The sequence below is a fragment of the Echinops telfairi genome, unplaced genomic scaffold, assembly GCF_000313985.2.
Source record: "Echinops telfairi isolate 266 unplaced genomic scaffold, ASM31398v2 ScPeMD7_7472;HRSCAF=8510, whole genome shotgun sequence".
In the NCBI taxonomy this organism is placed as follows: Eukaryota; Metazoa; Chordata; class Mammalia; order Afrosoricida; family Tenrecidae; genus Echinops; species Echinops telfairi.
This window is the reverse complement of record NW_022111376.1, coordinates 3,026,230-3,050,150: the sequence shown is the minus strand read 5'-3', so window position 1 is coordinate 3,050,150 and position 23,921 is coordinate 3,026,230. Positions and strand designations below refer to the sequence as shown.

The 23,921-nt window shown below is 56.2% G+C and overlaps 1 protein-coding gene across 3 annotated transcripts in view; it reads left to right on the top strand.

Moving 5' to 3' along the window:
* Positions 1 to 23,921, top strand: part of ATP2B3 (ATPase plasma membrane Ca2+ transporting 3) — a 31,410-nt gene that overhangs the window by 444 nt on the left and 7,045 nt on the right. The window contains exons 2-21 of one of the 3 annotated variants that reach the window (XM_045285446.1): positions 1,170 to 1,201; positions 2,433 to 2,630; positions 2,747 to 3,004; positions 3,130 to 3,255; positions 3,377 to 3,502; positions 4,645 to 4,686; positions 5,375 to 5,539; positions 5,758 to 5,972; positions 6,894 to 7,136; positions 7,405 to 7,646; positions 8,064 to 8,298; positions 9,764 to 9,943; positions 10,157 to 10,244; positions 10,538 to 10,644; positions 11,228 to 11,419; positions 16,945 to 17,158; positions 17,694 to 17,905; positions 18,559 to 18,666; positions 20,434 to 20,616; positions 23,325 to 23,438. In XM_045285446.1, the coding sequence (XP_045141381.1) occupies positions 1,170 to 1,201; positions 2,433 to 2,630; positions 2,747 to 3,004; positions 3,130 to 3,255; positions 3,377 to 3,502; positions 4,645 to 4,686; positions 5,375 to 5,539; positions 5,758 to 5,972; positions 6,894 to 7,136; positions 7,405 to 7,646; positions 8,064 to 8,298; positions 9,764 to 9,943; positions 10,157 to 10,244; positions 10,538 to 10,644; positions 11,228 to 11,419; positions 16,945 to 17,158; positions 17,694 to 17,905; positions 18,559 to 18,666; positions 20,434 to 20,616; positions 23,325 to 23,438 (3,280 nt within the window). Of the gene's footprint in view, positions 1 to 1,169; positions 1,202 to 2,432; positions 2,631 to 2,746; positions 3,005 to 3,129; positions 3,256 to 3,376; positions 3,503 to 4,644; positions 4,687 to 5,374; positions 5,540 to 5,757; positions 5,973 to 6,893; positions 7,137 to 7,404; positions 7,647 to 8,063; positions 8,299 to 9,763; positions 9,944 to 10,156; positions 10,245 to 10,537; positions 10,645 to 11,227; positions 11,420 to 16,944; positions 17,159 to 17,693; positions 17,906 to 18,558; positions 18,667 to 20,433; positions 20,617 to 23,324; positions 23,479 to 23,921 lie in introns of all 3 variants that reach the window. The other 2 variants (XM_004717582.2, XM_004717580.2) reach the window with 2 other exon arrangements.

The following is a 23,921-nucleotide window of genomic DNA, read 5'->3' as shown; positions in this document are numbered from 1 at the left end:
TGTCAGGTCCGACCCTTGGTGTACAGTTAGCAGGCTCCTCATCCTCCCACCCTCATCACTGGTCCCCCTCCTGTAGTAGCTTCTCCAGGGTACATCCACATGGAGAGAAAGTGAAAGATTTGACCTGCCTTGACTGTTCACTTGCCAAGCCCTGGCCTGGTGACTCCATGGTCTTCTCAGCTCTCGCCTCAGCCGGTACCTCCACTCTTGGCAGCCCTTGCCCCATCCGTCACCATCACCATCACCGTCAGCGAGGCTTGTGCGTCTCCCGCTGTTACTGGCCTCAGCCTGGCCCACAACAACATAGCCTCCTTCCCAGCCTCCCACGCTCATCCTTGAAAACTCTCCTCACCAGGCTGGGTTCCAGAAAGCTCCCTCTGTGGGGGTGGGAAGAGTGCAGAGGGCCCAGGTGATGGGAAGGTCGAGTGCCCTTGCTGGGGCCCACCCTGGTGTCCTAAGCCTGGGTGGGGGCCAGGTGGGGGGCAGGCAGATGGCTCTTCTGCCTCCTTCTCCCTCCCCCAACAGGATTGGGGACTGGGGCAGGGGATGGGGAGGAGGACCATGAACAACAAGGGCGCTGACCTCTCCCAGATAAAAGGAAGCAGATGGTCTTTAGCTGGCAGCACTTCCCTCTGCCTGTCAGGCCTTGTTAAATATTGAAAATGTCAAGGCCCTTGGGAGCCCGCCACAATGGCTGGGGCGCAAGCCTGCTGCCTGGCCCAGGTGGGTGGCCTGGCCTCTGACTGATGGGGTTCTCCTGCCCCAGAGAAGGGAGCCAGGTGACACAGACCAGCTCCCCAGGGTCCAGAAAGTAGGCCCGGGGTTAACAGGAAGAGATAGTAAGGTGGGGGTGCCCAGGAGAATGGGCAGCATAGTCCCATGTGAGAGGACCAGGGATGGGGAAGAAATTCCCCAAGGGAAGGTCTAGAGTGGTAGGGAGCTGAGTTTTTGAGACAGACTTGTTCAGGGACCTGGTCCAGCCCTGTCCCCTCCCTGGTCTCATTGGGCACACTAGCTGAAAGCTGACATGATGTGGCCCTAATCCAATTCCAATGGCATCTGTGTCCATGCCAGCCGGCCAGCCCTGCCCCCAAGCCTTTTAACTGGGCTGCCTTCAGGGACCTGCTGGGCTTAGGAGACCTCAACCAACAAGGATTGATTTGGGGGCCGTGCAGACCCCTGACCACAGGCCCAGCTGAGGGTCACTGCCCATCTAAGGCCAAGAAGGGGACACATTGCAGGTCCCTCAGCCTGGGTTTGCCCTTGATTCTGCAGCTGGATAGATGGGAAGCAAGCTCGAGTAGGTCCTCTCCCCTCTGTCCCTGGGCTCCCTGCCCCCACCTGGGGAAGCTGCGGGCATCAGATAGAGGAAACCCGAGCCGGTGCCCAAGGGAGAGAGGCAGGGACAGCTGCTGCCCTTCTGGGTGGGGGCAGGAGGACGCTAGGTGGTCCGGTCTCAGCAGAGCCTCTACCCAACCCAGAAGCCCCCAGCCCCTTCAGGCATCAGTGTGGGCAGGGATCTGTCCCTTTGCCTGGTCTACTGCCCCTGTGAGGAGCTTCAGGAGTGGGCCCAGTACTCCAGTGGAAGTGGCCAGCTGCCAGCCATCCACTAGAGGCCAGTGTGTGGCTGTATGCACTCGGGCCTGAAGGGAGACAGATGCGGGAGGCCTGGGAAAGGGCCTGGGGGGAGGGGAGAGGGATGCTTCGGGCAGGGCCAGGGGACGGCTGAGCATCAGGAGGAAACCAGTCAGATGAGGGAGGTTGAAGGCCTGGATGCCATTCCCAGCTGGGGGACATTGGGTTAGCCTCGGCAGCTTCCAGAGACCTTTGCTGCTTTAGCCCTGAAATGGAGCGTGGGATTCAAAGAGACTGGGAGGGGTGTGGTCATCCTCAGGGCCATCTCTATCTGAGGTTCCTTACTGGCTCCCACCTGGACCCTGCAGGCCCCCAAACTCTCATCCACAGGGATTTCATGTCAGGTCACATGCTTGGATGAGGATAGGTGACTGGTGGCGGGGTAGGGAGGGTGAAACCACTCCCTCAATTTGGCTGAATGTCAGCGGGTGTCATGTGGGTGGTCACCTACAGAAATGGGGCTCAGTGCCCTGTGCAGCTAAAGTTCCGCTGGCGATGGGAGAGGCCATGGCCAAGTCAAGGGGTTCCAGCATCTAGATTTCCCTCGGACAAAGCCAGAGAATCCCAACAGTGGCAGCGAGAGAAACCTTCCCACAGTTCCCTTTGCCTCTAGGAGCGTAGCGGGCCATGCCCTCTCTTGAGTTCCAGTCTCACTGGGCACATGATCTCTGGACTCTGAGCCCCACTTTAGAGGTGGCCCTGGGCTTCCACAAGTAGACTCAGACAACCACCTTCTCAGAGCTCACGGTCCCCTTGCCCCTGCTCTGTGCTTCCCACCCCCATCCCGGTCTGAGCAGGCCTGGCGGACAACTCCACTGACCTAGACAAGCGCCGGCAGATCTACGGGCAGAACTTCATCCCCCCCAAGCAGCCCAAGACTTTCCTGCAGCTGGTGTGGGAGGCCCTGCAGGACGTGACCCTCATCATCCTGGAGGTGGCAGCCATCGTCTCCTTGGGCCTTTCATTCTACGCACCACCGGGAGAGGAGAGCGAGGGTGAGGGGCAGGGCCAAAGGGGCAGCGCGGGTCAGGGGTAGGGAGCGGGCTGCCGGGTGGGCAGGGTTTGTGGAGGGAGGGCAGGGCTTGAGGGGGTCCTCTCGGCCCGGGCACAGCCTGCGGGAACGTGGCGACCGGGGCCGAAGACGAGGGCGAGGCGGAAGCCGGCTGGATCGAGGGTGCGGCCATTCTGCTGTCGGTCATCTGCGTGGTGCTGGTCACGGCCTTCAATGACTGGAGCAAGGAGAAGCAGTTCCGAGGCCTGCAGAGCCGCATCGAACAGGAGCAGAAGTTCACGGTCATCCGCAATGGGCAGCTCCTGCAGGTGCCCGTGGCTACGCTGGTGGTGGGAGACATCGCCCAGGTCAAGTATGGTGAGTGTTGGGCCCATCGGCCCTGTGGCAGCTGAACTCCAGCTGGCCAAGATTGAGTTCAGTTAGGTGGGGTAAGTCCACGAAAGAAGGACACTGAGGGACAGGGTGCTCTGCTCGGCCTCTAGGGGACCTGCTGCCCGCCGACGGGGTGCTCATCCAGGGCAACGACCTGAAGATTGATGAGAGCTCGCTGACCGGGGAGTCAGACCACGTGCGAAAGGCAGCGGACAAGGACCCCATGCTGCTTTCAGGTGTGGTGCCCGCGGCCCCGCCAGTTTTGCTTGGCCTCAATCTTGCGGGGGCCCTGGCTGCTGAGTCCTGTGGTCATGCCATGCGAACCTCCATCTCAGTCGCTCTCTGTTGTTGGGCCAGGCACCCATGTTATGGAAGGTTCTGGAAGAATGGTGGTGACGGCTGTGGGAGTGAACTCGCAGACAGGCATCATCTTCACCTTGCTCGGCGCTGGCGGAGAGGAGGAGGAGAAGAAAGAGAAGAAAGGTCAGCCAGTTTCCAGTGCCCCAAGGGCCGGCCACTCCTTCCACAGGCTGGGGAGAGCCAGCCGCTCCCACTTTGTCTTTGCCGCCGGGTCCCTCCAATTCTCTAAGCTCCCCTTAGGCTTTGCAGCTGGAGAGGATATTGGCCCGCCTGGGGTGGAGAAGATAGTAGATTCCAGACCCACAGCAACCAGGAAGATGGGATGGAGCAGCAGGCAGTGGGGAGGATGGCTCCCAAGCCAGGCCTGGACAGAGGCGGCAAAGACAGATGTCCTCCAAAAGCCCCATGTCCCCCTCCAGCCCTCACAATGAGGGGAGCCCAGCTGGCTCTTCAGGGGCCTTCCTCCAATGAGAGGAGACCTTGTCCGCGTTTACCCGGACACACTTCTGTGGAGGGCTGTGTAGACAAAGGTTCCAATAAATCTTGTCACCTTTGACGGTGATGGGGGTGCTGGCTGCCACAAGGAAGGCTGCCCCAGATGGGCAGGGGTGGGAGAGATGGAGTGTGACATTGGCATGTTCTCCCCGCCTCCAAATCAACCCCGGGATAGCAGAGCCACACTGAAGTCAGTTTATGCAGGGACACAGTGTCCTAGCTCTGGCTCCGAGAAGCTTCCTGAGGCACTGTCCTTGGAGTCGCCAGGGACCTGTGCCACCTTGTCTTAGCCACACCAAGCCCCCTCCCCTTGAATGGCTCAGCACAGAGTCTCTCTGGCTAAGACTCTCCACTGGTCCCCGAACAGCTCCCCAGGAAGGCGAAGACAGCGACCAAGGGCCAGAATCCCTTTCAGTGACTCTTAGGGATGGAGATGTCCCACTTGGGGAGGGTCCCCACCCCCCACCCGAGAGCTCCTCCAGAATCCCACATAGAAGTGGACATCCTGCCCATGGGGGTCCCCAGCCTCACTACCTTCCTCCCATCAGGCCACCCGGCCCCAAGGATGGCATTCAAGCCTTTCTCCTCCCTTTTCCATTGAACACTGGCTCTACCCTCTGTCCTCTGTCGTGTGTGTGCGCGCGCGCGCCCGCACGCATGCGTTGCGTGTGCAGGTGTATGTGCGTGTGCAGGTGTATGTGCGTGTGCCTGAGCGCACGCCCTGTCGATGTTCTCAAGTCTCCGCGTCTGTCGTTCCTCTTCCGTTGTAGGCAAGCAACAGGATGGGGCCATGGAGAGTAGCCAGACCAAAGGTAATGCGGGGCAGCGGCACAGAGGCCCAGTGGGGCGTGGGGTCAAGGGGTGGGCACCACTGTGGCCCAGGGACGCACACACGTCCAGAGCAGGATAGCTGGTGGCCCCCCCAGGCTTAGCATCGAAAGGTGGCACGTGAAGGGACAGTATGGGCCAGTTCCCAGGTCAGCTTTTAACAAGTAGGGGCGGGGGTAGGGGGGAGTGGCATTCACAGATGGCTGGGCTGTTTGCTGACATGGTCTCAGCCTTCCAAGAAAGACTCTGTCCAGCCAGAGTGAGTTGGATGCAAGGGACCCAGGAGCAGGTGGAGAAGCAGCAGTGGGAAGGAGTCGGGGAGCCAGAGCTCAGTAGGCAAAGGGGGTCTGGACAGATGGACAGATAGAGACAGGGAGGGCTGTGAGGCTGGCCCAGCAGCAGCCCGTTTCCTTGGCAATAGCCAACTGTAGCAGCAAGGAAGTCCAGGACAGTGCCTGCCCGGTGGGGGTGGGCAGGAGAGAATGCATCCAGCCCCTTGCTCTCAGGATTGGCCACCCTGTGCTGTGTGCCCAAGTGACTTGTGCTGTCTCTGTCCTTCCACCCCTGTGGCACCTGCCTGCCCCCTGGGGCTCTGGGCTGACCAGGGCAGAAAAGGGAGGTGGAGAGGCTGGCGGGGTCCTAACCTAGGCTTGGGGTTTCCTCTTTGTCTAGCTAAGAAGCAGGACGGGGCTGTTGCTATGGAGATGCAGCCCCTAAAGAGTGCCGAGGGCGGGGAGATGGAGGAGCGGGAGAAGAAGAAGGCCAGCGTGCCCAAGAAGGAGAAGTCGGTCCTGCAGGGGAAGCTTACCAAGCTGGCTGTGCAGATCGGGAAGGCAGGTACGTGCCACCCGGGGCAGGGCACCCTTTCAAACCTTCCACTCAGGCCTGACCAAAACTGGCTGCTTCCAAGCTCCACTCATGGGCCTGCAGACTTGCCCCCCCCCCCAGGGCCGCAGCCCTTCCCAGCGTCCAAGGAGGCCCCACCATCACCCCGTCATGCCCCGTTGGAAGCAGCTAGTCCTGAAACTTGACCCTGACTCCCCTGCCCCCCACAGGGCTGGTGATGTCTGCCATCACGGTGATCATCCTGGTCCTCTACTTCGTCATTGAGACCTTCGTCATCCAGGGCCGGGTGTGGCTGGCTGAGTGCACGCCGGTCTACGTGCAGTACTTCGTAAAGTTCTTCATCATCGGCGTCACTGTGCTGGTCGTGGCCGTCCCGGAGGGCCTGCCTCTTGCCGTCACCATCTCCTTAGCTTACTCTGTCAAGGTAATGACGCTGATAGTAGTGAGGACACTGAGGTCACCGGTGTCGTATGTAGTCCCGACCACAACAATAACAAAGAAACAAGAGCCCACGGATGCTCTGCCGAGCTGTGTTCTGCCTAGGCAAGAAACCCAGGGTTGGAATGACGGAAGCAAAGCTAGCCCCAAACCCCTGTCCGCCAGGCCGGATGTTTGGATTTGGTGTCAGGTCACGGAGCCTTGCTAGCATTTGGGGTAAGTGCAGGGCTGCTAGCCTCAAAGTTGGTAATTCAAACCCACCAGCAGCTCTGCAGGATAAAGATGAAGCCGCCTGCTCTTGTAAAGATTGGTAGTCTTGGACACCTGTGGGAACAGTTCTCCCCCACCCTAAAGGGTCATTAGGAGTCCAAAGCACCTTACTGCCATGGCATCAATTCTGACTTCTAGCGGCCCTATAGTGCAGAGTAGAACTGCCCCTGTGGGTTTCTAAGAATGAAACTCTTTATGGGAGAAGACAGCCTCGTCTTTCTCCCACGGAGCCACTAGTGGTTTTGAACTTCTAGCATTGCCTTTAGCTGTTCAACCTGCCAAGGACTTCCAGCAGGCCCCTCCCTTGTTACAAGTGGCGGTTCACTGGTCATCTGGCCAGGTGGCACCATGGGGACAGCAGGACCTCCCCACCCAGCATCCTGGGCCCTCTGTTAAGCCCGAGAAGATAGGACCATTTGGGCTTGCCCTTAGCAGGATGGATGGAGGGCTCTGGGGTACAGGTAGTATGGACAGAGATGCCCTGGTGGCTTGGATTCTGTGGATCGGGTAGGCACCCACCTGGCATTTGCTGGGTCAGCCAGAAGGGTGGGTGGAACTGGTCAAGTAGGAGACAAGAGGTTGCACTGAGACCTGCGTACCTCGTGGCCACCAACGCCCCCGCCTGTGCCTCTCACAGAAAATGATGAAGGACAACAATCTGGTACGTCACCTGGACGCCTGTGAGACCATGGGCAATGCCACGGCCATTTGCTCAGACAAGACCGGCACGCTGACCACCAACCGCATGACCGTGGTCCAGTCCTACCTGGGGGACACCCACTACAAGGAGGTCCCAGCCCCCAGCGCCCTCACCCCCAAGATCCTTGACCTCCTGGTCCACGCCATCTCCATCAACAGTGCCTACACCACCAAAATTCTAGTGAGCCAGCCGCCAGGACGGACGGGCGGGCGGGCGGGCGGGGCCTTTGGCTTCACCAGAGGTGGTGGGGGCGGGCCCTGGGGCCACTGATGACCCTCTGTCTGGCCTGAGCCTGACTGGGTGCTCTTGCTCCAGGTCTCCTGTCCTCTCAAGGTGAGGGGATGGTGGGAATGTTTGATGGGATGTGGCTGGGCTGAGGCCAGGGTCCCAGGGCGTCGGGGACCATGGCCATGGGCCCCAAACGCCACGGGTGCTCTTGGCTTGGCAGCCTCCAGAGAAGGAAGGAGGCCTTCCACGCCAAGTGGGCAATAAAACGGAGTGTGCTCTGCTGGGCTTCGTCCTGGACCTCCAGCGGGACTTCCAGCCCGTGCGAGAGCAGATGCCGGAAGACAAGCTTTACAAAGTCTACACCTTCAACTCGGTCCGCAAGTCCATGAGCACTGTCATCCGCATGCCTGATGGCGGCTTCCGCCTCTTCAGCAAGGGCGCCTCCGAGATCGTCCTTAAAAAGTGAGTGGAGCCATGGCGAGAGGAGGCAGGCTTTCTCTGCGGTGGCTGGGGTTCTGAGGCATGGCCAGCTGATGTGTCAACACCGATCCTCCAGTTTGCCCCTTTGGAATGCACAAGTCAGTGGTTTCCAGGGCATAAGCTATGCACAACTGCACTACAATAGAATACTCCAGAACATTTCCACGAGCCTTTGCCCCCTGCCAAATTCTGCCAAGTTACAGCCTCCCCAGCCTGGCACAAAGGCCACCCCTCTCTGGTCTAAATCCTGCTAGCACTCATGGCCCCTTCTGAGAAAAGCTACCAGAAGCTTCCAGGGTTAGCAGAACTTGTATCTCCTTGGTCACATTCCCAGATGAGGCTGAGGTATGGCCACCCTGGGGACCCTCTTGATCTCAGTGGGGCTGTCCCTTGTTCTAGGTGCTCCAACATTTTAAACAGCAACGGGGAGCTGCGCATCTTCCGTCCAAGGGACCGTGATGAGATGGTGAAAAAGATCATCGAGCCGATGGCCTGCGACGGCCTCCGCACCATCTGCATTGCCTACCGGGACTTCCCTGCCGGCCAGGAGCCAGCGTGGGACAACGAGAACGCGATCGTGGGCGACCTTACCTGCATCGCTGTGGTGGGCATCGAGGACCCTGTGCGGCCAGAGGTGGGCATGTCCTCTGCGTGTGCCACTGGGGACTTGTCTCCCAGGGTCGCAGGCTAGCCTGCTCAATAGAGGGTGGACACAAAGGGGCTCAGGAGGTGGGGGGGGGGGGCTTGAGAGAGGAAGGAGTCGGAGCAGACTGGGGAAGGAGGGTAGCTTGGGGAGGCTGACTGAGGAACTGGTGAGAGAATTTGGTTGCAGTTGAAAGTTTGGTTGAAGCTGACAAAGTTCAGAGAAGAAAGTTCCAGCCTGAGAAATTCTAGAATCATCTATCTCTTGGTGATGCCACTGGGGCAGGAGCAGACCCTCTAAAGAAGGGGCAGAGAGGGGACCAAGCCCTGAGCAGAGGAAGTGGAGTGAGGGAAGGGAAGGGGAGAGGAGGGCTGGTCGGGTTTTACCAGTGGGAGAGCCTGGTCCAGATTGAGGCAACCGCCTGAGCTCAGCCAGGAAAACAAGTACGGTGGCCAAGGGGGAGAGGCTCCGAGAGGGTCATTTGATAGACAAGGTTCTACAGGGCCACCTCAGGAACACCCAAGTTGGGCCGTGCAGCTGAGCACTGGGGTGTGGAGTCCCAAGGCCACCAGCCTGCCTTCCCCTCCCTCCTTTGCTCTGCTCAGAGCCTTGCAACCCTATAGGACAGGTCGAACTGTCCCTGTGGGTTTCTAAGACTGGAACTGTTTACAAGAGCAGAGCAGCCCGTCTTCTGGTCCAAGTCACTCATTTACAGAAGCTCAAACGAGTCCAGGGTGGGACAGAAGCCACAAGGTGACGGGTGGACGGGGTCAGGCCAGGAAGGGTGCCTTGTAAAGGCCCCTGACTGCCCAGGCCTTTGGCTGTTCACGGCCACCTGGTGGCAGCAGAGGGCTGCTTGCCACGTGCTTCAGAGCCAGGCCGGAAGCTGAATCCCATATCCCAAGATCCTTTCCTCCACCCCCAACCCTGCAAAACATCAGCAACATCCCAGAGATAGGAGTTGGGAGACATTTCTGGGGTGCAGAGGATGCAAGTGGATTTTTCCCAGGACTTGTCAGCCTGAGTGGGGCCCCTCTTTTCTCTGTCCAGCTGGGGTCGTACATACCCCCTAGACTGCAGACCAGACCCACCTCTCCCACTGACCTGGCGTTCCTTCCAGAAGCTACTATTTGGAAATGAAAAGGTTTTGTGCCCAAACCAACAGTCCACTCCCCTAGCAAGAGCCTGTCAGTAAGCTAAAAATATGGCCTCGGGCGAAGACAAACAATTTGAGAGGCAAGCAGACAGGCCAGGGCGGCAACTTCCTCTTTCTTCTCTAGAACAAAGACCCAGATGATGGGCACCCAGCCCCTGTGTGAAATGGGGCTGTCGAGCCTGCCTCCCCTGCCCGTCCTCTTCCACCTGTTCGGGACTAGCCCATGCCTTGGGGGATCCCCAAGTGGCTTTCAGGGCACTATGGCTACAGTCCTGAGGCCTACTTCCCCATCTCCTCTAGGTCCCTGAAGCCATCCGCAAGTGCCAGCGTGCTGGCATCACTGTGCGCATGGTGACCGGCGACAACATCAATACGGCCCGGGCCATCGCAGCCAAGTGCGGCATCATCCAGCCAGGGGAGGACTTCCTGTGTCTGGAGGGGAAGGAATTCAACCGGCGGATCCGAAATGAGAAGGGCGAGGTAGGCGCCCCAGGGACTGCCCCAAGCCAGTGTAACGCCTCGCCCCCAATGTGGTGTCTGTGTCTTTAGCTCTGGAGGTCCAGTTGAGGTTCTGAGGGATCTGCATCTTCTTAGCTGGACCTCTGTATGGGCTAGCCCTTCCCCATCTCACCCTCCTCCCCTGCTGGCCATGCGGCCTGAACTCTACCACCTGTGTGTGCTCCCCTCCCCCAGATAGAGCAGGAGCGGCTGGACAAAGTGTGGCCCAAGCTGAGGGTCCTTGCCCGCTCTTCTCCCACCGACAAACACACCTTGGTCAAAGGTAAGTGCCCACCTGTTCCCTGTCCCAAGGAAGAGACTAGGGTCCCCAGCTCCAGATCCAGCACTGGGGGACACTCGGAGCCTCAGAAACTTGATACATGAGAGAGGGGCTACTTATCCAAGCTGCCAACCACCGCATCTTTATTACCTCCTGTCCCTGCACAGGCCCACGGGAGGTGGGGGCTATGCAGTTAAGTCTTGGGGACTTGATTCCACAGGTAACAGGGAGCCACTGTAGACTGGGACGGTGGGCTGTGGTGACAGGTGGCACCCCCTCCCGACCCCGTGTTCCAGGGATCATCGACAGCACAACTGGGGAACAGAGGCAGGTGGTGGCTGTAACCGGGGACGGCACCAACGACGGGCCAGCCCTCAAGAAGGCCGATGTGGGCTTTGCCATGGTGAGCCACTGTGGACAGCCCTCCTCAAAGAGCGCTACCACAGAGTGGCCCCCGCCACTGGCCCTCCCTGCCATTAACTTGGTGCTGGAAGGTGGTAGCTCCTGGTGGAGGCAGGTGGTTCTTTCTTCCACACCCTGGCTTCTGGGTCTCTAGTAGTCCTGCCCTCCAAAGGACACCCATGTGAATAGTCTAAAGGCATTTGGTGTGGTCATGTCTGAGGAGACAGTGGACCCAGCCACATGGCAGAGGGAAGGGAAGTGGGGCAAGGCGGTTGGGGGGGGCGCAGCACATATCAGTCCTGGTGCCTGCTGAACAGCCCCATTTCCAATTCACTTCAAGAAACTCCTGGATAAAGGGGACCCCTAGCCCCAACGGTGCTAACTCATCACCCATGTGGTTGAACTCAACCTTCTGGCCCCACAAAGGCAGTCTTCTCTGCCCTCCCCACAAGACTGGTGGGGCCACTGGGTGTGGCCAGGATGTGAGACAGCTTGCTGTTGGAAGGCAAAGGCGGAGCTAGCCCGTGGTGGGTGCTCTCTATAGGGACTGTGTGTGTGTGTGTGTGTGTGTGTGTGTGCCCTAGGGCATCGCGGGGACGGACGTGGCCAAGGAGGCCTCTGACATCATCCTGACGGACGACAACTTCAGCAGCATCGTCAAGGCCGTGATGTGGGGCCGCAACGTCTACGACAGCATCTCCAAGTTCCTGCAGTTCCAGCTGACGGTCAACGTGGTGGCCGTGATCGTGGCCTTCACAGGGGCCTGCATCACTCAGGTGGGCACCCGAGACAGGCCAGCCGAGCAATTGTTTGTGTTGGCTGCATTTTTTTTCCCATTGAGAGAAAATCCACATACCACAACATTTTCTGTTTGCAAGTGGGCAGTCCCTCCGCATGCTCCCTCCCCTTCCAACTCACAGGGACCCTAGACAGGGTTTCCCAGGGGCAAACCACCCAGCTTTCTCCTGCAGAGCAGCTAGTGGGTTTGAACTGCGGACCTTGCAGTTAGGGATCCAAGGCTTACCTCACAACGTCACCAGGGCGCCTTCACCTCTCTTCTGCCTGTGACTCTGTGCCTTGCTCTGAGTGGGGCCGCATGTCTCCAGAGCTCCTCGGGGCCGTCGTTCCTCCCTGCAGCAGGTTGTGGGTCCTCCTTGTGACTAGGACTCCGTGGGGGCAGCTACACCACACGGCCATCCCTCTAGCCTGTGCTGGGAACTGCTGGGCCAGCCGGCAAGTCCATGTTTCACTGTGTGACAAGCCTCCCCCTCTTTCCGAATGGCCCCCTTGGCCCCATTGCTAAGCGCCAAGATTGATTTCTTTTCCATTAAAGCGTGACAGGTCGTTCTGCTGGCAGGCTGTTAATTTAGTTACTGATCAACTCGATCCTTTCAAGCTTTCTTCTTTTGTTTTTGCCGATGGAGGTACAGTTCATATGACATAAATGTCACCAGTTTCTAGTGCATATTCTCAGCGACACGGTGCAGGCACCATGTTGTGCAGCCAGTGCCTCATCTTGCCCCAGAACTTTCCTCACCCCAAACAGAAAGCCTGGACTTGGCCCTTTACTCCCCACCCCACCCCGCCGCCCCCCTTCCAGCCCCTGCAACCGCTCATCTCTTCTCTGTCTCTTTTGTGTCGGCCCATTCTGGGTTTTCCATTTAAAAAGGGAATCGTGCAAGATGCGGGTGGTTTGAACCAACAAATCAAAGGTGAGGAAGGGAGACAGTCAAGCCATTTCTGGCCTCAGGACACCCAGTGAGAGAAGACTGGGCACGGGACCCTTTCCCCTCTTTCTACTTATGATTCCTGTGAAATTCACATCAACTCACTGCCCCCTACACTTCTCATGTAACCTTTAGAGCTATCCCTGCCAATTTTCTAGATAATTCTTTAAAAGAGCTGAATGCGCAACACAGACATTCTTTACAGGTGACTTCAAGGGTTGGTTTTGCCTTAAAGTTGTACGTTTTTAAGATTATTGCCTCTGAGAACAGTCTCAGGGGGACTTTTAACCTGTGTGGTTCTAGGAAGTCCAGAATTAGTGAGCATTTGAAAATCTGCTTTATACTTTCCTCCTTTTGATCAGCAGTCTTCTATAGAATCTTTGATCAAAACCTTCAGGAATGGTAGCCGGGCACATCCATTGCAGTTCCTCCTTCTCTTCCTGGCTCCACGCACTGTTGTTACCTAGAAGCAAGACCAACAGTTGTTCCTTGGATGGCACTCAGAAGCATTGAAAAGTTGAAACACTGTACAGCCAACTAGAAGGTAGCACAGAAACATTGAAAACATTAGGCCCTTTGACTAGAATGTCACCCCAAACCATGATTTTTTTAAAGTCATTTTACTGGGGACTCGTACAACTCTTAACAAAACCCATCCATCCATCCATTGGGTCAAGCACATTTGTACATGTGTTGCCATCACCGAACCATGATTTTAAACCTTCAAATGAACAAAAGATATCCCACGCACAGGTGTTCGGTTGTTAGCTAAGCAGCAGCCGCCGCTGCTCTGTCTGTTGTTGTAAACATAGAGAAAGCACATGTGGCAGTGAAATCAACTACACAAATCATGTGGCACAATCATTATACTGAGTTCGTGGCAGTTTCCCATCACCATGAACTCACTGCTCCCCAAAGCATGGCTTCCCCCGTCTCCCTCTTTCCTGCACCGGGTCACCGCTAATGAACTGTGGTCTCCCTGCACTTGCCTCTTCGTGTCATTCTCTATGAGCCCCCTGTGTCTGGCCAGCCATTTGAAGATCCTTTTTGGTGAAATGTCTCTTCGGGTCCTTTGTCCAGTTTTCAATTGGGTTCTTTGTCTGTTGTTAGCCTGTAGACGTTCTCCATATTGGGGGGATGTTAGACCCTTAGCAGATACACGATTCCTGAACATTTCCTCCCTATATAGGTTATCTTTTCACTTCGTTGATAAAGTCCTTTGAGAAACAAAAGTATGGAGTTGTTCAATGAGGCCCCATTCATCTCTTTTGTCTTTTGCCATTTGTGCTTTGGATGTGGCAGATACCTGGTACTCCATTCTTAAACACTAGGCCCACCAGTCATCTCCCCTTGGATTTTCTTCGAAGGAGTTCAAGGGGTTCGTTCTCATATGTAGGTCCTTGAACCCTTTGGGCTTGGTTTTCAAGTGTGGTGTGAAGCGTGGATCTTGACTCATTCTTGTGCGGGGCTGTAAAAATGGCAGCGTCTGACTTCACAGACGGTGAGATCAAGACTCATCATCAGGACCAACCCAGAGCCAATTCCTGTGAGGTGGTCAGCCAGGCCCCTAGCCAACTTTCTTTACCAGTTCTGACACCACCTTCCCTCCCTTGGTACCCTCTGCTTCTCGGAGGGTTGGATTATTTGTTCCAATGGACACACAGAACTCATAGACAGACGGACAGTTGGGTTTATTAGGGAAGTCAAAGATCACAATTCAGGTTCAAAAATGACCCAGAATCAGTTCTTCCACTGGCACAGCTTTCTCTCAGTCACATGGCCCCTTGGCCTCTGCCTTGCTTGGACCAGTGTTACTAAGCTCTTGAAACTCTGCTGGTAAACACTCGAGAGACACTCCACCAGTAAGCCTTGGCCTCACGGCACTCAGCTCTTGCTCCTGGAATCAGCAAGCCTGGCTCCCCAGACAAATGCTTGAGAGGCACCCACTGCACCAGCAAGCCCTCCTTCCCAAGGCCACTGAGTTCTCTTACTCCTTGGGCCAAAAAGGCCCCGTACTCTGTCTCCTACCTCTGTGGGGTCACAGCTCTCTGTCTCCTTGATTGACAAGGTTTGGCACAGGGATCTGGAGTTCTGAAACTGTGCTCCCCACCTGGCTCTTTGGAGATGGCACAGTGCAAAACTGACCCATGCCCACGCTAGAGTTCCATACACCGACTGTATATGCATGGTCCCGCCCCGATGGTGCCAGCTACCTTACTTACATTATTGGCAAGTTATCCAATCCCTTGGTGGGCCATAGACACCTCGCTCTGCACAGTCTTCCCCCACCATTTGGTGAGAGTGACAAACACTATAACTAGAAGGACCATGCTGAGAAATGCATTGCTACTCTGTGATGTGGAAACCCAATTTTCCCAGCACCCGTTACTGAAGAGACTCTTCCTTCCCCGTTAACCGTAGATGGTCTGGGTTTGTTTCTGGATTCTCAATTCTATCCCATTAGTCTACGGATCTCTTTCTTGTTCTTCTTCCTTCTTTTAATAAATCATTTTGTTGAGGCTCATACAACTCTTCTCACAATCCATCCATCCATCCATTGTGTCAAGCACATTTGTACATTTGTTGCCATCATCATTCTCAAAGCATTTTCTTTCTACTTGAGCCCTTGGTATCAGCTCCTCTTTTTTTTTTTCTTCCTCTGCCACCCTCCCATCCTCATGAACCCCTGATAAATTATAAATTATTATTTTCATATCTTACACCATCCGCTGTCTCCCTTCACCAATGTTTCTGTTGTTCGACACCCTGGGGGGGGGTCTATGTTAATCATTGTGATTGGTTCCCCCTTTCCTCCCCCTTATACTGATCTCTTATTATAGCGGTGCCCGGCTGTTTTGATTATTGTAGTTGAATAATATTTTATGAAATTAGGAAGTGTGGATCCTCCTGACTTTGTTCTTCTTCAAAATGACTTTAGTTAGATGAGACTGCTTGCCATTTTTTAGTGACATAAGGGCTCTTCTTGAACTGTGAAGAAGCCCGTTGGGATGTTGCTCAGGGTTGCACTGAGTCGGCAGATCGCTTTGGCTAGTACTGACATCGTAACAATATTAAGTTGTCCAATCTGTGAACACCAAATGTCTTTCCATTTATTTAAGTCTCCTTCAATCTCCCTCGGCAGTGTTTGATGGTTTTCATTGCACAACTGAGTCCTGGGTACTTTATTCTCTTAGCTGTTCTTGTTAGTGGAACTGCTTTTCTTAATTTCCCTTTCACATTTCTCACTGCTGGCGTATGGAAACCCACCTGGGTTTTGTGCTTTGAGCTTGCACCCTGCCCCCTTGCTAACTCCCTCTATCAGCTCTAGAGGTGTTCTCGGGGTTTTTTTGGGATTCTCTATGTAAAGGGTCACATGAGACCAGTCACATTTTAAGAGCAGGAATCTGAAAGCCCCAGACCCAGCTGGTTAAGCATTTGACTACGAGCTTTAAGGCCAAGAGGAGGAGTTCAAACCTCCCCAAATGGGTCTCAGATGACAGGCCTGGTGATCAGCTTGTGAAATGTCACCACCTTGAAAACCCCCACGACGACTGCCACCTACACACGTAAGGGTGGAGAAGCCACACGTTTTTGTTTTTTGGGTTTTTATTTTATTTTTAATAGGGGCTCATATAACTCTTATCACAATCCATACATACCTCAATTGTGTAAAGCACATTTGTACATTCATTGCCCTCATCATTCTCAAAACATTTCCTCTCCACTTAAGCCCCTGGCATCAGATCCTCATTTTCCCCCCCTTCCTCCCTCCTCTTCCCTCCCTCATGAACCCTATATAATTTATAAATTATTGTTTTGTCATATCTTGCCCTGTCCGATGTCTCCCCTCACCCACTCTTCTGTTGTCCGTCCCCCAGGGAGGAGGTCACATGTAGATCCTTGTAATCGGTTCCCTCTTTCCAACCCATTCTCCCTCTACCCTCCCAGTATCGCCACTCACAGCACTGGTCCTGAAGGGATCATCCGCCCTGGATTCCCTGTGTTTCTAGTTCCTATCTGTACCAGTGTACATCCTCTGGTCTAGCCAGACTTGCAAGGTTTTTTTATGGGGGAGGGGTTAATCGTTCATCTTCTTTTGCTCTTATTGTTTAAGACAGACACAGCAAAACCTATACCGATTCAACCATTTCCACGTGTGCTGTTCCATGACACACCGATCGCATTCTTCGAGTGCTTCAGCTTTTCTCCTCCTCCTCCCCCCAGCCCCCCACCTCCCTGCCCGGAGAACATAAACTCCCTGCCCCCAAAGCTTCCCAGTCATGGTTCATGTGATCTTCAGAGAGCGTCTTTACTGGAGCGCAATGCAGACTTTCCTTATTATTTCAGCCAAGTCTTTGATTTCAGTCCATAGACTGCTTGTTCCACATCCTGCTCTAGGATTGACTTGGATTGCTGGTCATTTCTTGCTCATAGATGGAGAAGACACATTATAATGTCGTGTTTATGACTGTTGCAGGTTCATGTAAAACCAGCCCAAACTGAGTTTCTCCCTGGGAGCCCAAGGGCTGTTGGGTGCCAGCCCAACAAGATGGGTGACTGCCTCCTCTCCACAGGACTCTCCTCTCAAAGCCGTGCAGATGTTGTGGGTGAACTTGATCATGGACACATTCGCCTCCCTGGCCCTGGCGACAGAGCCACCCAATGAGTCACTGCTGCTCCGGAAGCCGTATGGGCGGGACAAGCCCCTGATCTCGCGCACCATGATGAAGAACATCCTGGGTCATGCCGTCTACCAGCTCACCATCATCTTCACGCTGCTCTTCGTCGGTAGGCTCAGGGCCCAGGGTGCCCACGCTTGTCTGCTGCAGCTGTCATGGGCAGTGGGCCCCGACCCATGGAGGCAGTGCCCCCTCCTGCAGCCACAGCTGCTCCTGGGAGACTCTGAGCTGTGCGGGGAGTTGTGGGAGGAGAGAGAGGAAAGAGAGGGAGAAGGAGCGAAGAGGGGCAGGGAGCAAGGGGGAGGAAGCTGGTGATGTCCAGGGCAGCTGTGCAGGACTGAGGCAAAAGGGGTCGAGGCCACCGGAGCAGAGAGGAGGGCTAAGTCCCAGCAGCGGTGAGGCAGCCGCAGGGGGTGCCTAGGCCTGCCCTGTTCCTCGAGTCTACCCTGCAGCCCCTGCCTTTCAACCCCGAGCCCAGAGACCCCAAGAAACACAGGGCATCGGCGGAGGCATCTCGTCCCGACCCCAGCATCCCAGCTAGATTGTGGCATCATCTGTCGCCAGGCTCCTGAGAGACCTAGGCAGAGCCAGCCATGAGGGGTGCAGTGGGGTCCTCTGGTTCACTTGCCCCCCTCTGCTCCCAGGAGAGCTCTTCTTTGACATCGACAGCGGGAGGAACGCGCCGCTGCACTCACCGCCCTCGGAGCACTACACCATCATCTTCAATACCTTCGTCATGATGCAGCTCTTCAACGAGATCAACGCCCGCAAGATCCATGGCGAGCGCAACGTCTTCGACGGCATCTTCCGCAACCCCATCTTCTGCTCCATCGTCCTGGGCACCTTCGCCATCCAGGTAGGAGGGCGGCTCTTGGCCGGGCAGCACCTAGTAACAGGGCAGTGGGTTCCACTCACCTCCTGAACCCACCTACCCACCCCCCACCCTCTGTATCTGACCTTCGAAATACCCCCAGACTTGCCCTGGTTCACCTATTGGGTGCCAGAGGAGTGTTGTGGTGAGCAATCAAAATGGACTCTTCTTCTAGATTCAAGAATTGGCTCTGCCTGGCTCTCTCCAGCTCGGCTGTTTCCATTTCTAGCACTCAATTCTTGGCATGAGGCCACTGAAATTCCAGAAAGTTCTTTAGGAGATGCTTTCTGCCCCGGTGTTGACACACACCGATGTCTATAAAGGCACCATAGTTCCAAAAGGTTTGGTCAAAGATGCTCTCTTCCCTGGGTGAGGGGTTGTCACTGTGGACATCCTACACTGTGTTGTCAGCCCCTCTTAGGAACACATGCAGGGGAGGAGCTCAGAGGCGGGAAAAGCAGAAGACTTCCAGGGTGTGCCCAAGAGCCCTGCTGAGCAGAATGGCTGGTCACCAAGGCAGGCTCGGCCCTTATAGCTAGAGGAGGGGGCACAGGGGTAGGCCTGCTTGGGCTAGAGGGCAGGTGGTTGTGCTTGGGGTGGGCCGAGTGGGGCTGCCATCCACCATCCATATTCTACAGATTGTCATCGTCCAGTTTGGCGGGAAGCCCTTCAGCTGCTCCCCATTGTCCACAGAGCAGTGGCTCTGGTGCCTCTTCGTTGGTTTCGGGGAGCTGGTCTGGGGACAGGTGAGTATCTGCCTTGATGGTTTACTCAGCCCACCTTCCAGCCACCCCACTCTTTCATTGGTGACAGGCACCATGAGGAAGGCTCCAGCCCTACTCCTGGGGAAGGAAAGCACGTAGGCACGTGCTGTGCACATCAGGCAGACGGCCTCATTCACCGCTGACACACCAGGGCCTAGGTCCACGCCACATGTAACAGCATCAACAGAGGGGATGGCAACAACCATGGCAGTGATGCCACATGGCCCAGGAACACCACCTACTGCTGCCCATCTTCCCATGATAGGAGCAGCAAATCACACCTTAGACCTGAATGGCTTAGGAAACCTCTAAGTGTTTGAAGTTAAACAATACACCACTAAATAATCTACACCTTAAAGAGACCATCTCAAGGGAAATTAGAAAACATGTCGACCTGATGGAAAATGGAAATACAAAACATCCAGATCTGGGAGTGCAGCTAAAGCTGTGCTTAGAGGGAAATATATAGCCTTAAAATGACTATGTTAGGAAAGAACATACTGGGTGGCTAGAGATTTGTCAAAACACAGGCCTTTAGCTGGGCCAGGCCAGGTGCACACAAGAGGCTTCAGAAAGCATTTCTGCAGATTTCTAGAGCATTCTGCCCCTCTTCTCCCTTGTTCTTCCAAACCAAACTACATCACTTCCCAGTTCCCTCTTCTTTTTGCCCCTCCCTGAGCCTTCCCTCCCTAACCCCCATCCACCTGCAGGCCCAGCCACCTCCCCACCCTGACCGACTGCCTGCCAAGCCAACCAGCGCCCCCTCCTTGGCAGACAGTGGCCGCTGTGGCACCTCCCTGCTTCCCCAGCTCTCTGCTCAGCTCCAGAGCAGTGTGTCCAGGCCAGAACCCTGGCAGCATGGCCCAAAGGAAGCCAGAAGATATGCTTCTCTCCCACCCACAAGGCTTATAAGAGTTGGTCCCTTCTGGCCTCGAGGACCATTGCTCTCTCTCCCCTTCCTTCCTCTCTGACCTCAAGCCTCAGCGCTGTCCCACCCGCTCAGGCCTGTTCCACATTCATGCAGATCCTTGGGCTCATCCTCCCTGACCAGTGTAGTGTCTTCTCCTCCAGGGGTTAGCCTCGGCTCTTCCACAAGCATCAACATTTCCTTCTGGCTCCTCTCCTGGTGCCCTGGTTATCTGACTGTGGCAGCAACTTTCCATTGTCCCACTGTCCCCATAGTAGACTGTGAGCCCTACCCACTGAGGGGCTCGGGTGTCAAGGAGCATGGTATCTGGAGCAGTTTGTACCCAAGGGTAACACTTGACATCGCTGGGCAATCCCAGGCTGCCTGGCCTCTCACTACCACAGCCCCTGATGCTCAGACTTCAGCTTGGAGGAGGCCAAGCTCAGTCAGTCCTGGGCACTCCTGAGTGTACACTTCAGGGACCCAGGACCGCCCCCCAGCCTTCACACTTGGGGGTGGTGTGGCAGGTATATGGGGAAGATTCCAGTAGGCCCTTGAGCGGAAGGGGTGCGGGGAGAAAGAGGACAACCCCGGATGCTCGGACTGCCTGCAGATCCGACCGGCAACACCTCATCCAGCTCCTGCAAAGCAAAGCCGTTCAGAGGGAAGACGCCGACACCAGGCAAATGCACCCCGAGTTCACCTTGGGGGTCAGCAGGAGCATCTCGCCCACAAGTCTGGCCACAGGAATGAGGGTCCGAGAGGCCTGAAGGGGGTGGGAGGCCGGACCTAGCTGAGGATACCAAGGCACTAACTAAAGCCACGTTGGCTCTGGTCCTCAGGTCATTGCCACCATCCCTACCAGCCGGCTCAAGTGCCTGAAAGAGGCAGGACACGGGCCTGGGAAGGACGAGATGACCGACGAGGAGCTAGCTGAGGGGGAGGAAGAGATTGACCATGCTGAGCGGGAGCTCCGCAGGGGCCAGATCCTCTGGTTCCGAGGTCTCAACCGAATCCAGACACAGGTAAGCGGCTCTCGCACCTGGCCTAGTGGGAGGGGGGAAGGAGAGGGCCTGAGAAGAAGCAAGGTTGCCGATCTCCCTGTAGCTGTCCTCCCTACCCCCTGGAAGCATTAGCCTGTGAAGTCCATGGAAAGTCTTGTTTGTCAAACTGTGTCCTTCCTGTTAACCTCGAGCTCCAAATATTAGGGCTCTTGGAGGCCAAGGCCGTCAGCCAGACGTGCTCTGCCCTCTCTTGGCCCCAACTCTGCCGAGCCCCCTTTCCAGAACATTCCATACTTGCTGCTGCTCCACATCCTTCCCTCCCCCTCCTCCCTATCCCATTGCAGCTGACCTCTATTCCTCGTTCTTGCCTGGATGCCCCGGGCTACCCCACCCTCCTTGCTCTCTGCCTTCTGCCTTGGGAAAGGGTCTCACTTGTCCTCCTTGTCCTGCATGGCCCCAGTCACCCAGTCAGGGACCCTCGAGCTTGCCCCCAATGCTCCACAGGACCTTCCCCTTGCTGCCCCCGCCCAGTGAGTACCCGAAGCTGTTCCTGGAGCATGCGCCCCAGGCCAGGCTTGTCCCCCTGGGCCCGATGCGGCCCACTGCCAGTTCATCCCAAATCCACCCTCACCTTTCTCTTGAGCTTTCATCTCAGCAGCTTGAGGGTTAGCCCACCCACTTGGCTTCCTGCTTCTCTCTCACCTCTAAATGCCCGCCCGCTCTGCTGTCTGACTCCCCTGGCCTCCTCCCGTGTGGGCCTCTGCTTGCTTCCTTCCTCGGGGTCCCCCGAGGGTCACCTCCCTCCGTCACGGGCTTGCTCACACTCACCCCCTCCTGTCCCATCACACATGTAGTGTGGGCACACCAAATGACCTGGAAGCTGCCCAAGGCAGCATGACCCCTGCCCAACCCCAGAGGGTGGGGACTGTGTAGGGTGGCCAGGCAGGTCCCCTAACACCTGCCTGTCCCGGCCAGTGAGTTGAGCTGCGTTCACTGGGCCCTGGAGTTCTTGGCCTGAAGTCAAACTTCCTGCGCAACATTAAGAGAGCCACACACACCTCCCTGCAAGCCCTCCTGGCCACTCTTCCGGTCTCAGTTGGCCCCCTTGAGGGTACGGAAAGCAGTAGGGTTCTCCCTGATCCTGTCGCCACCTGGTGTCTTCCATCTTCCGTGAGCTCTTGGAGTCCTGGGCAACCCCCTGCTTTCCTCACGAGGGAGCAGGGCCCCCAAGAGGAGGGCCTCATCCCCGGTCACACAGTCTCCCTTATCCCACAGCCCGAGAGGGGCCCCAGCACCGACCATCCTTGCAATAAAGGCACTTGAATTCCTTCCCAGAACCCGTGACTTTATCAGGCTGCATTCACCGTGCTTCTCTGGAATGCTGAAACAATCCCCTTAATTGAGCTCCACTGTTTCAGAGCGGCCCTTTGGATTGCAAGAAGATGCTCCCTGGCTTGACATCCCATGAAAGCCATGCTCTAGGCTGGCCTGGCCCAGGCTTCTGGATTTGGCAAGCCACACAATTTTTCCACCCCGAAAATTGGGCAGCCAATGCCACGTCTAATGGTGCTAAAAGTAAAGACAGTCTGAAACAGCTAGTTACTCTCGCCATCATTTCCCAAGATAGCTAGGGCACAATTTCAGAAGAAAAGCTAGTCCTTCAAGTGGAATATCTGACACTCTCGAAGAACTCCCACTCCTGTCTTTAGGGGATGAAAGGGATGCCCAAAGAGAAGGTGACAGCACAGTGTAGGCTCCGGAGCACCCAGCCTGCGGCCCCCCGTCTCCCCTCCCCACGGACTGTCTGAAGGGAAGGAGAATGCTCCTTCCCATTGGGAGACAAGGGGGTTTGGGCACCCAAGCTGCCTTCCAGTCGACCCTAGGGGCCTTGGGGGTGGGGGGGGGATGGAGCTGGGCCTAGAGAGGCAGACTCACTTTCCCACTCACATCAGTCCTCCAGTTCTATGGTTCAGCAGTTTCCACAGGTCAGCTCCACCCTCAAAGGCCAGAGACCTGCCCTCACTTGTTAGGATGGTCCCCCAAACATGTCAGGCCAGCCTGGCCTTCCCAGTTCTTGGCACATGGCCCACCCCGGGGAACCGTTGATAAGGCTTAGTCACCGCTCCTCGAGATGTGCCCCTGCGTCTGCTCTGCCCCTACTGCCCAGTGTGCTGAGAAAGAAGTTCCCACTGCGGGAAACACAGAGCGCCTCGGTCAGGCCCCACCCCAGGGCTGTCATAACCGCAACTCTAGACCGGTCTCGGTTTTCTGCAGACATCGCAAAAGCAATCCTTGTTCTCACAACCTTCCAGCGCTCCAGCCCTGCCAGTGGGTTTCCCGCTGTGCATGGCGGAGAACCCCACTGCTTGGCCTCGCTTCTAATGGGCGTGTGTCATGTCCCTCAGGTGTGTTGGGGCGGAAAAAAGGTTGAGAGCTACTGACCTAGGAAAACAAAGTATGGCGGACACAGGTATTTACTGACGAGTGCCTTGTCCTGAGCATATCGTGAATGAGTCTTCCTAAAACGTTTGCAGTGTGTCCCCGAGTTCAATCTCCCTGCTCGTGACCACTAATCCTTTGTTCAGAGTGGGCAGGCGGGCGGGTGGCGCTTGAGGAAGCTTTCGGCCACGCTGCGTGCCCAGCGTGGCGCCTGCGCTCCCAGCCCCACCCCTGCTGCAGTGGCCGGAGAACAGTACAAGCCAAACTTTATCTCATTTTCTCTCCCACAGATGGAGGTAGTGAGTACCTTCAAGAGAAGCGCTTCATTTCAGGGTGCTCTGCGCCGGCGGTCTTCAGTCCTCAGCCAGCTCCATGACGTAACCAATCTTTCTACCCCTACTCACGTAATTCTCTCTGCTGCCAATCCCACCAGCGCTGCTGGCAGTGAGTCTTGAGTTCCCTTTACTCTCATAAATGGCATCTCGGGGGGAGAAAAGGCCTCCCCCTCTTTCTTCTCTTTTGCAGTCTTGCATCCCCCCCCATTCTTTCTTTACTCCCTCCGGCCCCTCCCGGGCAGACGGTGTGCGCTCCACGCCACTTCTGGATCTGCCGTTCTTTGCTTTGGTGGGGTTTTGGTTCTGCGTGAGCACTTCTCTGTCATTGGTTTTCCTTTACTGAGCGGGTCTTCACAACCTGGGGCTGCTCTGGGGGAACTAGCAGGAGCCCGGGGCTGAAGAGCAGCTCCCAGCATCCTCCTGGGGGTGGGGGTGGGGGGTTGCTCAGGCTCAACAGGAAGTTTCCAGAAGCACCTTGCTCTTTCCAAACAGTCTCCCCGCCATGCTCCTCCCCCCACCCCTGTTCTCTCTCTCTCTCTCTCTCTCTCTCTC